This window comes from Pezoporus flaviventris, unplaced genomic scaffold, assembly GCF_033815535.1.
Source record: "Pezoporus flaviventris isolate CSIRO_AGI_PZ_B2104156 unplaced genomic scaffold, CSIRO_AGI_Pfla_v1 ptg000025l, whole genome shotgun sequence".
Classification (NCBI taxonomy): Eukaryota; Metazoa; Chordata; class Aves; order Psittaciformes; family Psittacidae; genus Pezoporus; species Pezoporus flaviventris.
The window spans coordinates 7,412,926-7,427,500 of NW_026892573.1; the positions used below are offsets into that span (position 1 = coordinate 7,412,926).

General features: G+C 37.1%; 1 protein-coding gene across 7 annotated transcripts in view; it reads left to right on the forward strand.

Annotated features, from left to right (window-relative positions):
- FNDC3A (fibronectin type III domain containing 3A) overlaps positions 1-14,575 on the forward strand; it is a 123,357-nt gene that overhangs the window by 32,182 nt on the left and 76,600 nt on the right. For 5 of the 7 annotated variants that reach the window (XM_061457364.1, XM_061457363.1, XM_061457371.1 and 2 more), the window contains one exon: positions 14,144-14,219. The exons of 1 other annotated variant lie outside the window; for it this stretch is intronic. In XM_061457364.1, coding sequence (XP_061313348.1) covers positions 14,144-14,219 — 76 coding nt within the window. Of the gene's footprint in view, positions 1-3,946; positions 4,230-14,143; positions 14,220-14,575 lie in introns of those variants that run through there. One more of the 7 variants, XM_061457366.1, reaches the window with a different exon arrangement.

Genomic DNA, 14,575 nt, shown 5'->3' on the forward strand with positions numbered 1-14,575 from the left:
TTTTTTTTTTTTTTTTTTTTTTTTAATTTTAACTTTCAATTCAGACAGTCTTTGTTAAATTACTTGGTTTTCCAAAATTAATTCAGCAGTCTTCAAAGTTTCTCGGTACAAATTAAATGTAAGTTACTCCCTGATTCTGTTTTGGACTGTTGCAAATATGCAGATTGATTAGGAAAAGTGCCAGCTAAAGGGAGCAGCCCCAGCACAGTATTACCTGAGAGCTTAACTCTTGCTACCACTTTGCTGTGTTGTACAAGCTCAGGTTTGCTTAACATTGTAAAGCTGAAGTCCTGTGTATTTCAGACAACAAATCATTGTGAAATGAGAATAATCTGATTGAAGTCTTCCAGTTTTTATTTCTAGAGGCTGATGTGTCTAAACATTGGCCAGGACCAGATGCCTCAGAAGGCTCCAGAGTTCAATGACTGCCCCTAATACTGCTTCCTTCTAATACCCTGTAAACAAGGATTGGTTTAAAACATTGAAGCACAAATGTTTGTCTGTTGCATTATCCAGATTCTTTGAAACACTTCTGTTACCCTAATGTTTATGCTTTGACTGATTTAAAGATACAGTGGGATTATTTTAAGTAGTGAATTTTCTGTGCTATCTGCTAACCACAGACTGTGTCAATGCTAATAAAACAGATTGGGTTTGCTGTGAATGAGTCACATAAAACCTTGCTTAGCCAAGCTGTGAGATCTGAGAATGCAAAAGAGAAGACAAAGCAGAAACAAGTAAATAAAAATTGTAAGTATTTCTCCGTAATGAAGAATGAGATACACGCTTACAGAACATGCACTGACTCCCACTGTTGTATGTGGACACTAACAAGTCTTGAACATTCACAGTGACCTTAGATGCAGATTTCAAAGTATATCTTTTACTGGTTCTTCTCAGAAAACTGTTTTTACAAAGCAGGACTCCAAACCATCTTCCCTCCTCAGTGATCAGCTTTCTGCTGATCATCTTTCATATGAAGAGAAGGGGGAGAAACGTGAATACAGTAAGAATTAGAAATAACCTGTTCATAAATAAAATTATTTGCTAGAATAAAAAAAAAAAAAATAAAAATCACCACTTCTCGGATATTTCTAACCTGCCTTTCGGAAAAAAAAAAAAGTGAAAGCTTATTGAAATCTGTAGGTCTTGAATATCGGTGCCACTGAACAGTCTAGTCATCTTTCCAACCTCTCTGTTTCCAGTTGCTTCTAGGGATATTCTGTTGTCTTGGTGCTTTCGGTGGTGCTGACACTATCTTGTAGCAGTGGTTAAAGATGAAACGTTTACTGATTTTATTATCTGTCAGCTGCCTTTTAGAAAAAGGATGCAGTCTCCTGTTCTCTGAAAATACACATAGGCCTTAGGAGCATGTCACTGAAAATAAGGCTTCTTTCTCTTGCTTTCTTCAGGACATGCTGCTGCTACATTTGTAAACTGAAATAATTTGCATTGTATTGGGTTTGGTTGGGATTTTTTTTCCTCAAAATCCCAAACATGTAAATTGTTACTGCAATATATTATGTAATAATTAATTCTGTATGGATTTCCTCCCTAGTCCTGAAAAGCAAGATTTGTTAATGGCCTTTGTTACCTGTATCTTTTCTGTTCTTTTTTTTTTGCATATGGAAACCAACTTATGAACCAACTTAGGAACCAGCTTATATGGGGCAGTTAGATCCCTCTAAATTATCAGTCAATATTGGCAGATGCTGGGGTAGAGAGTTGTGTAGTTGTGGGAAACCTGTAAATTGGAATTTGCTCAAATAAATTTGGTGAAAACCTGAAGATTTTAGAACTTCAGTGTTAACAACATTATATATCATGTTACTTGGACAAAGATCAATGTCTGTAGGACACATATAAATAACAAGAATCCCGTTTTCTTCTGTCATTCATACTAAACCCAGAAGCTATTTAAGGAGAAAAAAAAAAAAATCTGATTACTTTTTCTTATAAATACCAAGAAATGTTGTGTGCTTAATCTGCTTTGAATTAGCATGGTACAGTACAGAGCTCAACCTAAAGTTTTCAGAAATCTCTATTGGCTACTAACCAACGTAAATGAGAGGGGAAGAAATCTTTAGGAAGTCTAAAAGAAGATGGAGGTAGAAGAATCTTATGAAAGGTGACTAAGTAAGAATTAGTTGGAAGTAACACTCTTCCCAACCATGAAATTCTTAAATTGTTTAAATTGCCAAAGGCTTAAGACACTTTTAATTTAGCATTTATTACTGATGTTTCAGCTGTTCTGATGTAATAATCTTATGCTGTCTACAAAACCTGTTACATAGATCTTTTGCATTTTTCTATTTAATCTGTTTTCTAAGTGTTGGTGAGTTTGATTGTGGAAAAGAGTTTATAGCCTCATTAGCATCGTTATATGAACAGCAGATCTTGAATACACAATCAGTGGAAAAATGACTTGTGCTGCATTGTAACTGACATCACCTTTGCTGGACCACAGATGTGATTCCATTTGGCAATTCATGTGCTGCTAATGAATAACAACACTCAAGTCTTTCAGTATACTTGATCAGTAGCATATAGGGACATACAAATACTAGTCTTAATAACTGGGAAAGTCTGGCGTAGGTGAGATGACAAACCCAGATCTCAGTAAGTCCATGTCAGAGCCACAGAGGAGTTAGCATTTTGAGACTGTGTCCAATTTTCCGTGTTCTCTGGACCACACTCTGTGGAGCCAACCTAGATATAAAGATTTTCCTTGCAACAAGAAACTGTATGTAGGTAAAAAAAAAATCTGTTTTGAAAAGCAAATGTTTTCAATAATAAAATAATGTTTGATATGAATAACTGAAACTTTGAGCCTAGAAAGCTTTTAGTTGATGAAAAATTTCATGCTGATCAAAGAGTAGGAATGTGACTTGAAGTGAAAGAAATTACTTTTTTATTGTAGGTAGGCTGTAGGTTTGAGTCCTTTTACATAAAAGTGTATGTGTATGTACACTTGCTTATTATTTTTTAAGACATTACTGTCCAAGTAAAGTTTTAGGTTTTTTTTTTTTATTCCTCAGGCAACATTTCATCGTAATCTCATGTTGTCACGTTCCAGATACCAACTGGTTACGAAGGAGTTTCATGTACCTTGCCCACCTGTGGGTTAGGACTTAAACCAGAGTGACGCATATGTGGTATTTGAAGTAGTTTTCCACAAGGAGGGAGGGCTGTGTGTTTTGCCCTGCATAGCTGTCTTTCCATCAATGAGGGTATGCCAGTGGGCCCTGCTGTCATTGGGATTAAAGATTGCAGATGTGAGATTGCCAGAAATTAGTACTGGAGGTTTTCAGTTCAGGTCTCAAATGGAGAATATTGGAGGAAAACTAACTCTATCAGCCATCTGAAATGTCTTACCTTTTATTAGATATTAATAGGATATAGTGTTACAGTGTTATTTAGGGCAGACATATTAATTATACAGCAAAAGTGGGAAGCATGCTTCTTTCATGCCTTTTAATAAACTCACAGTATAGAGTAACACAGTATTTAAGTGAGCCCAATAGAATCCAATTGATTATTTCTTTGGTATATTCCGTCTTTTTTTTTTTTTTTTTTTGATGTGTCTTACAAAGTGCCACCCTCCCTTCCTCCTCCTTTCTGCGTGATTTGCAAGCTGAAGTCATGAGCTGCATCATAGATTCAAGTATAAAGTCAGGAGCTGGTTAATTCCAAGCTAGTGTATCCTATCTGGCAATCAGGAGGCTAAATTAAAATGCGTTATAAAATAGCATATATTTGGAAGCTTTGTTCTCTTAAACCCGAACCGTCTGTTGACTGACGTTAGATGATCCAGAAGCAGATGCTGCAGCAGCTATTTGTTGATTTAGTTGCTATGGTGACATGATACATTCGTGTACAGCAGGAAGCTCACTGTACGTTGGCTAATTTGATAGGAAGGAAGGCTTGAGGTAGGTATTGCTGACTATATTGTTAATTGATCCTACCTTTCACATCCTGCCTCCACACACTTTGTGGATGCACAGCTACAGAGGAAGGCAAAGGGAGATACTCTGGCGTGGCTCTAGGTTAAGATGCCCTGTTAAAAGAAGGGGGGGAGGCAGTGCTTATCACATCACCGAAGATTGCCTCAGTATTGAATGAATGGAAAAGATTGGAGCAGCCGGGGTGGTGACTGTTGAATCTTCCTTCATCCTTTGTCACTGTGGTAGCACCAGTTGAATGAGAGAAATAAAAGGATGCGAGCAACAGTAAGTCAAAGTGCTAAGGCTTTTGAAATGGGTTAGGAGATAAATTGTGTCACTAATTAACATCTTGATTGGAGCTATTAGTGCAGAAAAATGTAATTGTTCTAAATATTTGCCCTAATGACGGAGCATAAATGTGACTCTGCCTGGAAGTTGTATTATATTATAGTCACCCTTTTCCAGAAATACACCCTATTTTAATCTTGTTGCTGACAGACTGTTAAAGATGTACAAAGAGCTTGGCTGTACTACCCACCACCCTCTTAACAGGTTTAATTAAGTGTTTTAAAAATGTTTGGAGTCAGAATGGCCAAGAGCATTAAATACAGCCTTACCTTAAATTCATGAAATGTTCAAAAAATGAATTTATCTTTGTCCTTTGAGCTACAAATCTTCTCATCAGTACTGCTGAACTAATTTGAGTTGCAGTAATTTTAGACAAACCACTGCTGTCTTTTTTTTTTTTATGTTGATAATGCATTTAGTAATATGATTTTGGTAAAGTCTTGCCATTAGTTGTGATTTTTTGGCTGACAGTCATTTGCTACTGACTCAGTACCTGTGACCTTATAATGCTAAATGTATATATTTTCAGATTAATAGGAAACAAAACCGAAAAAAAAAACAAACAACCCCTCTTGTCTCTTTCCTACAATGCAGAAAATATAATTGTTTCTGCTGGCACAGAAGTGGATTGTGATTTGGTTCTCCTTAAATTATGGTTTCAGAGGTCCAGGGAAATGTTTTGGAACACTTCACTCTCTTGTTTTCTAGGAAGTTAGTTTGGAGGGAAAAAAACAGTATACCTTACAACCCCCAAAACAGCACACGTTTCCCCCCACCCCAACCCACTCCAGGATGAGAGAACAGAACTCTGCTTTTCAGTCATACTATTTTGCTCCAGTATAGAACAGTCTTTTACTATGTTATTTCATTTAAAAACCTGCTTTAACCACAGTTACCATATACTCTAATTTCTTCATATTCATACTTTATATTCATACTCATAATTTCTTCATATCATAAAATATTTTAGCAATGGATAAAATTTATTGTAGCTTTCTCCCCCACTTTCTCATTGCCTTCTTACTTCCCCCCATTTTTCAGTATCTTAGTATGTATGCCAGACTGTGAACTGACTTTGCTAATAAAGGATTGCTTTTTAATTTCAATTTTTTGCTATGCTGTATTTAGTGGTCGATCTATTAGCATTGTTGTTACATGTATTCAGAGGCTTTTAACTTGGCTGGAAAATTTGTCTGAGATTTCACTCATTCTGGAAAAATATGTAAGTTCAAAGTGTAACTTCTTTGAGAGGAAGATATCAAGTAACCCATTCAGTTCCTCTGCCCTTAAATGTGAAGTGGGGGGTGGCCAGGGAGAGGGAAGGATTCCAAATATCCCTTTACACTGAAATTCAATCCACTTCTTTGGTTTTCTTTCCTTTGTGGCAGTAGACAGTGCTAGCCTGTGGAGAGAACAGAGTGCCAGTTCTCATATAGGCTTATCCCACAATTTCACACATAACACAAAGTATTTAATGCATTTTTGTTCCTTTAGCCTCAGCCAGGATTAACAAAAATTAACCTTTTTCTTTTCCCCTTCAGGCTGGTAGTCCTTGATACTGAAGCCTGTGAGAGCTAAGATTTTGGGGGGGGGGGGGGGGGTTAAGAAAGCTCAATGTCTGTAGACTTTAATGCAAATGCAAAAATATTTCTGTCATATTGCAGTAACTCTAAAATGGTAGTTTCAGTCTTTCAGCTAAGACTGTGCTCATTGGAAATAAAGCCATAGGTATTAGGAAAACTAAGTATTTTGAAACTGTGTTGTATATTCAGTATCTAATAATTTCTTCTACAGGCAGATAAGCTTTTGGGTATGAAAGCATTTATTTGGGCAACACAATTTGTTACCTGCTACAAAAGAATTGAAAATGTGGCTGTGAATACCAAACTTGTAAACAAAATTTTACTGTATCTGAATTGAATGTCTTGATGTTTGTGTGGGCTTAGAAGAGTTAGAAACTATTTCAGTCTGATCCTTTTAGAAATACGAGTATTATTTGACCAGCAGCTGTAAAATGTGTAATACTCAAAATCATCCTTATGTGGTAAGGATAAGCTAGGCTGTCTTCCACAAATCTTACTCAAATCTTCCTTTCAGAAACTTCCCCATAATTTTTTGGAGCAGGATGGAGGAGAAGTTTAGTAACTGTCTTAATTCTGGATTTGTTTTGTTTTGTGCCTGTGTGAAAAATCATCTATTGTACTTCTAGACACAATCATTTGTGGTCTGGGTGGCTTAGGGTTTTGGGTTTTTTAAAATTCAGACTAAATGTAAACTTACAGAACCTAAAAAATAAATTAAAAGTATCTGTTCTGTATATTAGCAATAATAAAATTTGTGTATATAGTTTTTTCTTCAAATAAAATCTCTTTTGCCTTACAGAACCGCTGCATATATGTACTGAATAGAAGTGGCAAAATATTTTTGAGATGCTGTTCTTTTGCTGGCTGTATTGGGCCTGCATGTGTGTTTGGGGAGGGAGCCTTATTCAGACAGGTGTATAATAGTGAGCAAAAGCAGAAAAACATGTCAAACTTGCTGTGACATATTTTTAGTAGGTTTTTAGAGCTCGTTGACTTATTTCAGGTTGTGCTTACTGGCTTTTCTTCTGTCCATAAGGACAAAAATACTTTGGACTTTCAATTGTATTCACAGTTTCTGCTGTGGAAAGGCACTGCTTTAAAATAGTGAAATAACATGCTGGTGGATTAGTCCTAAGCTATTTTGTTTTCCTGCCATGTAAATCTTTCATCTCACCTATGGCTCTTGTCAGGATGAATCCAGTTTTTCAGTTGTTACTTCATGATAATATCCATAGGTTTTATTTTGGTCTTGCTTACTAATCACCTGATGGAGAACAGTCAATTGTACAAGCCTATTTATAGTTTATCACTTGTTTTGTGACGGAGAGCACTGGGAAAATATTTCCCTCCTTGTTGTAATGTAAATACGTGTTTCTGATGATGCCTTTCTTTCTTTTCAGCTGACCGAAATTATTTTAAAACCTAACAATCTGCTAATATATCACTACTTCCAGTAGTACGGTTGGAAGTGCAAGTAGAGAGAAATGATTGTAGAAGTGTGTCTCTTAGTGACAGAATGAAGAGTTGGTTTTAATTGTTATTTCAGTGAATTTAATGGGATTTGGGGCCTTAATCAGTGTGCAAGCAAACATATGCAAAGCAAGATTAGGTAGCTCTGTGTTTTAAATTTCATTCTGTGCCTCGCTGTGTTCCAGTGAAGAAATACCTTAACCTGCATATTCATCTGGTGCAAGCAAAATGTTAGGCTGCTTATGTGGAAGTAGTCTGTATCCATAAAGACAAGGATTAGTAAAATATATATCAGCTACATTTTGTATCATTGCCATTCTGCTTTTAAAAGACATTGCTGTGACCATATTGGTGAGAGCAAAATACCTCTAAGAGTCTTATTTTGGCTTCTGCAGCCTCTGCTTCTTGCTGATAAGTTACTTCTAGACCTTCCTGGAGATAAGCGTTAGCATTTGGTCTTAAGTTTTTTCCCGTTTTTTGGAGCAGCCTTCTGAGTCAAGGTGGCTGCAGCTCTGCTTTGCACAGATTTCCCTTCTACCTTTTGTTGCTTGTATTATTAGCCTTACAGGGTTTTCTGTGACTGCAGCCATTTTTATGAAATTCATTTCTTGTATTAGAAATAAGCTGAAAATGTGGAAAAAAAGAAACATTCAACTCCTTTCCTGGTTCAGTCTGCAGAAACATCCTAAAGTTTCTCTTGCAGATAGTGAAGAGTTTACTAATAAAAATAAAAAACATTGAGCATTCACCTCTTGGAATATTTGTACTGCCTTTGATTCTTTAAATGCAAAATGAGAATACTTTCTCATCCTACTCACACTGAAGTAGTAAAGCTAAATCATATATGAGATCTTCAGATGAAATTGTTGTTAAATTATCATTATAGCTGTTGATAGTTGTATGTCCAGTCAATGTTGCATGTCTCTGTAGGAGTGATCATACTATTTAAGCTACAATAAAGTGATATTTTAATTTGGAATTCTTCAGGGAGTGAAATATTATAAAATAGTTTTGTATAGAATTGTTGTATTCTAAGAGTGTATTTATTATATAAGGCCAGTTCAAATTGTGATTTAAGGTGAAGGACAGATTTTCAAAGCTAATTAAGAGGTGGTACCTTAAGTAGTCCTTCAAAAAGGCAAAAAGTTGCAATGCTGCTTCAGCCAACTCTTGGGAATTGTGTATGTATTAGTAATTTAAGGGTGCTCAGGAATATTCCTGGAGACTGAGGCTGAGTGTCATGTAACAAGTCAGTTCTAGTAAACTATCTTTTCTTCCAGATAGAGTGTTTGCAAACTGCGTGATAAGACTGGTTTCAGGAATAGTTCACAGTGTTGTTGTACTCAGGACTACAGTAACATGGTTCATCGTTGCAGGTGACTGTTCCAGCACCTGGGAATGCTCCTCAGCACTGCTTACTTTGCTAATACAGATGTGGGTTTAGGTACCACTGATGTGGTCAAAGGGATGAAGCAGTTATCCTCAGAGAGATTAGAAACATTAGGACCCCTCAGTTTGCAGGCACTACGCCAAGGAAGGGGAAATTGCTAAAGTTTAAGAAAACATTGAAGGAGGTGGGTGAAATTTGCTCAGGACTGTTCAGCAAATCCTATAGCACAGAAATTAAGGAACATTTAACTAATTGGAGATGGTTTTAAAATGGCTGAGAAGTGAACTTTAGACTTACTGCTGCAGGCAATTCGAAGCATAAATGAACTCAAAGAGTACAGGTAAACTCAGGGACAGTAACAGAGATGGACTTAAAGATGTGGCCTGGCTCACCTGCTCTCCTTAAATAGCATCTCAATTGATATGTTAGAGACAGAATACTGGGCTAGATGGACTGCTGATCCAGACAACGAGGACATTTCTTGTATTCTTATTTGGCAGTTTAGAAAGCAATTTCAGAAAAAACGTACTGAGCTTTCTAGCATATGGTATGATTCAGTTTTGTTAGGAAGCTGGTCTTTGCCAATCTGGGCTATGTTATCTTGAACTGACAGTTGATGGGCAGCAAAGTAAATGTTTTGAAATCAGGAAAAAAGTCAAGTATTCCATGCTAAGGTGGGGATTTAATGAACACTGTTCCTGTTTGCAAAGCCTTTCTATGTTTTTAGGGTGGATTTTGCTTTCAGTATTGTGCAAAGAAGAAACCTCTAAAATCCATACCTATTTAATTAAACTACTACAAAGCTTAGCAGTTTTTCATTTGATCTGGATTTATCTTCCAAAATATCCTTTGTAGAGTAAATTAAGTACCATTGAAAAGCATGACATTCCACTGTTAAAACAGACAAGTCTTTGGCAACTGATGTTTCAGGTACTTCAAACTTTAGTCATTGGGCTGGTAATTTTGTTTTATTTAAGCAAGAACTGTTTTTAGCATAAGTATGTAGCTGCACTCTTGTCAGCTTGTATGCTAATCTCTGGAAAGAGATTCTGTACTGTTTTTCATCAGGAACTACATTGAGGTCATGTACATCATCATTAAATAACCGTTTAAAGGAAACTATTTAAAGTCCCAGTGGAAATGACACAAAACTAGTTGCTGACCTAATACTCCCATTTCTTAATAGCAATGCCTTAATATGTTTTGAACTTGAGGCAGTATGTTGAGTCAGAGTTGTGTTAGCACTGAGAAATTACATTTTTAAATATGACTGGATTCTATTATAATTTGTTATGCTTTAAAAGTGCTTGTGGTATTCTAGAGCTTGTATCAAGGCCTCAATATCTGAAGTTCACATTATTTTTGTGAAGCCTGTGAGGTCCTTTATTAGAGTTGATTCAGAAAAGAGATTTAGAAAGAGAAATGGCATTTGAAAAGTGGCTGTGTTAAAGGTGCCTCCCACAGAGATTGACACATCACAAATGAGGGTTTTTTCAGATTATCATAGTTATCTTAGAGGAGCAGGCAACAGAAATCTGGATATAATAATGCGTGTTAGCATTTGGATAGCAGAGCTTTAGATGCCTTTAGTAAAGCAACAGGATTTGTCACCAAAAGATTGAAGCATGGGAAGAGAGGCCAAACTATCAGATTTTTCCAAAACTCTTTGTTTAGTTTGAGCCAACGTGAATGTTTTGACCAGAAGAGGAAGGAGGTCAAGGTCTAGAATATTCACTGTGAAAGACAAGGGCCTTGGTTTTCATAAGTATTGATGTCATGGTTCATGAAGAGCTTGTGGGTCAATGAGATGTGCAAGCCTGCACCAATCCACCCACAGTGAGATTAAGGAGCTATAAATACTGAGCAATCTGTAGATTTTATTTGCCTAACACATAATGCTGTGAAAGATCCATGTTAACTTTCCCTTTAGAGAAATTTTCTTGCATCTTGGATTATTTGCAGCAGACTTCTATTAGATAGTAGGGAATCTCTGTGGGTGATTAGCAACATCTCTTCTGAACAGAAAGATATCAGTCTCTCTCTGTGCACAGCTTTACCTTTTTTTTTTTACCTTTCTTATTTCAAATTGAATCTATTGAGGTGGTAAGTCCCAGAAATGTCCTCCTCAAATCAGTGATTACTCTATGGGGTTCAGCAGTGGTAAGGCTGGTCCAGCAACAGTGCTGGTCGCATTGACACATATTACCCCAACACAAAGACTTTTGAAGACAGCAGTTCTTGAAACTTCTGACCCTTGATTCAGACTCTCTTCTGGCACACATGGCAACAAATACAGCCTGTCTTTGAGCAGTTGTAAAATACAAATGGGAATGCACAATGTCAAAGCAAGGCTGAAAGTGGAGCTGGTGAAGTAAGAGTCAGACATCAAGCAGACTGATTGTCCATTGACAAAAAGGCTCTATTTCCTGCTCCTGGGAACTGAGTGTCTAATTAAACTGCATTAAATCTCCACCCACCCTTTTGAGCAGAATTTGAATGTCCTCAGAGATGTGAAAATCTGATGACATCCGAAGTATTTCAGAACAGTGCTGGGCTCCATCAGAAGACCTGTTGTCTCGTGCACAGTCACTGCTGAGAAGTGTTCCCTTTCACTGTGTTACCTCATAGCTGGCATGCTGAGCCTTTACTTTCTCAGACTAGCTGTGAAGAACAGAGTTAAGATCTGGGCCTCCCAGCATAAGGAGTGTGTGGACCTGTTGGAGCATGTCCAGAGGAGGGCCATGAAGATGCTCAGGGGGCTGGAGCATCTCCCATATGAAGATGGGTTGAGAGCTGGGCTTGTTCAGCCTGGAGAAGGCTCTGGGGAGACCTTAGGGCAGCTTCCAGTGGCTAAAGGGGGCCTGCAAGACACCTGTAGAGGAACTTTTGACCAGGGGGAATGGCTTTAAATTTAAAGAGGGTAGACTTAGATTGGATATTAGGAAAAAATTCTTCCCTGTGCAGCTCGTGAGGTGCCAGCACAGGTTGCCCAGAGAAGCTGTGGCTGCCCCATCCCTGGCAGTGTTCAAGGCCCGGTTGGATGGAGCTTTGTGCAGCCTGGTCTAGTGGAAGGTGTCCCTGCCCATGGCAGGGGGGTTGGAACTGGATGATCTTTAAGGTCCCTTCCAACCCAAACCATTCTATGATTCTCACGTGGGAAAAACTGCTGTAAAAGAAAATCAGGAAGCAGAGAGCTCATTTGCTGCAGTAGGGCTAGTACATGTATTCCCTTGCTGAAATCCACTCTGCTAGCTGGAGCCTCCAGTTTGGTTGTCCTGCAGCAGAAGTCTGGAGGAAGAAAACCAGCAGGTTGTCAAGGCAACATTATTACTCAGGTTACCAACCTCTGGCTCTTGGAGAGATAAAAATGGGAACAATGCAGGAATACCAGTCATCTTCCATTCCCTGTTACTTTAGAAGAAGGAATAAAGGGAATTATACCAGCCATTACCCTAAAACTTGAGGGGTTTGCAGCTTTTCTGTTTCTCATAGCTCATATGGTAGAGACCAAGAATATTGAACTGAAAATTGTACAGATTGACATGTCAGTTGCAGCCAGAATGGTTCATGCTAGAAGTTAGGGCATAGTAAATCAGCTTGGTAAATGCTAAAGACTTGGGTAAATGTGGCTTTCCAACCTACACATAAGAAATGGAAAGATGTTCTTGTGTATTCCTGTGAAGCTTTTAGATACTTTTATTCCGGTCTAAATTTCAAGCTAAAACTTTCAATTGTAGCAGAGAGGGGAAAGAAAATCAATGAGATATGTCTTCAAAAAGTTATGCCTGCCTGGGGAGTCTGAAAAAGAAATTGTAAGAATTTACCCACTCATATTTCTCTCCTTCATCATGTTTTGAAGCTGCTAGCCAGTTGTTACATTGCTGCCTTCCAACACTTCACAATAAACTCTGGCAATACACTGTTTTCTGAAGATTTGTAAGTTTTTTTTAAAGTTCATGTCTAAAATCCTATTACATTTAGATTATAATATGGATGCTCACTCTTAACTGAATTTTGAATTCAAATGCAAGTTAGAAGATCTGAAAAATCTGTTACCATGTAAATAGTGATAGTTAATTCTTTTTTCTCAAAGAGCCTAAAGCTTCCAGAGACATCTTTCTCCTGTAATAGCACTGTACCACATGAAACAAAGTAGTATTTTTAAAGTGCATGCTCAAAACTGAGCTAAATCAGTATTGAATCATATGGCCCAAGTTAGGAAATGTGAATATCCATCATATACCATTGGCACTGCAGCTATTTTAGGGTAGTACTTGCCATCTTTTCATTACTTTATAAAGTTGCTCTACCAGAGTGGGAGGAATTCGTATGATTTCTGCCTTTTCCTCACCCTTTCCTTTCTCTCTGGTGTTCCTAAAATGAGTAACAAGTTTCCTGGGTTTTTTTTTTGTACACAAGATCAATTTTACTTTCTTTTAACAGAGTAAATTTTTGGCCATAATGTTGAGGAGTTCTGTATATAAAGTCTTGTCTCTGATTCACATTGGGAGGAAGAAATGCACTCTATTTAGACACATGCAAGAAAGAGTGAAGAAGAAGGTGTCCAGAAAGGAAATTGTGAAATGCACCTGCTCTTCTGTTGTTTTTCCCTTTGTTCATCATTTTAGCTGGGTTCTTTATGTTTACAAACTTTTCTGTCAGAGAAAGGGAGGTTTCAAGTGGGAATACAGAAGGCAAAAATGGTTAACAGGCTTCTGCTTTGGTCATGTCAGACTTCTGCTGTTTACTTTGGCTGGTAAAGTGCGCTTTGCTATCAATTTTGCATTGCTTGGGTTTACAGAATTAGGATAAACAGCTTTCCACAAATAAAACTGTACATATGCTTCATGCTGTGCATCTGGTGCACTTACTTAGTCATGACTTAAATAATGTTTTATCTTTGCATGTACAAACATGCTTGGATCATAACTATAAGGAAGTGACACAATATTTCCCTCACGTTGAAAACTGTCAAATGCTTCTGATGAAAATTCTATCACTGGGAATTCTAGGCTTCCTTTGGAAACTTCATGTAATTGTTTGATTAATGTCAAAGTTAATGTAATTTGTTCAGATAATTTAAGCTGTACAAATCGATTTTTAATTATACTAAGCGGTTGACAAAATAAGATTTGTACAGGTACTGATTTACTCGGTTGTTATTCTCTCCTTGGTTCTTTGAAAAATGCTTGTTTAAAAATATCTGTGCTTGTTCTTGCTCTTATCTCTTTTTCTCTGTGGGATGAAGGCAGCAAGCTGTTTGAAGTGAAAAATAATGTATTTACTAACCAGGGGAAACAAAAAAAGTTTTTTTCTTTCCCAGTAAAACTTTTATTTTTTTTTCTTTTTGTCCTTACCAGACTTTTATGTTCCTGTGTAATGGTTGTAAACACTCTTTTATTTTTAAGGTTATTCTTGTGCAAGTTAATCCAGGGGAAGCATTTACAATAAGAAGAGAAGATGGACAGTTTCAGTGCATTACAGGTAAAGCTGATACATTTCTTCTAATATTTCCCGAGTCTGCATCAGGATTAATAACAGGCAATTTGTGTCGTTGAAAGTAAAAGACTGACAGAAATTATTTTAAGTACAAGAGCTGTTTAAAGACATAAAAGATTATGTACTAAGGATCATTGGATTTAGATTTCATTACCATAAACAAAGTACTTTTTTTAATATTGGATGAAATTAAATTTCTTGGGGAGGGGAAGGGGAGAACATTTTCAGTTTGCCAAGCAAACAGAGAAGTGTGCTGGCAGCAGCTTTTGACTAACCTCATTCATCACAGAGACCTCAAATTAAAAGCTACAGTTGTTGATTTGGTTTGAGTTTTGATTTAT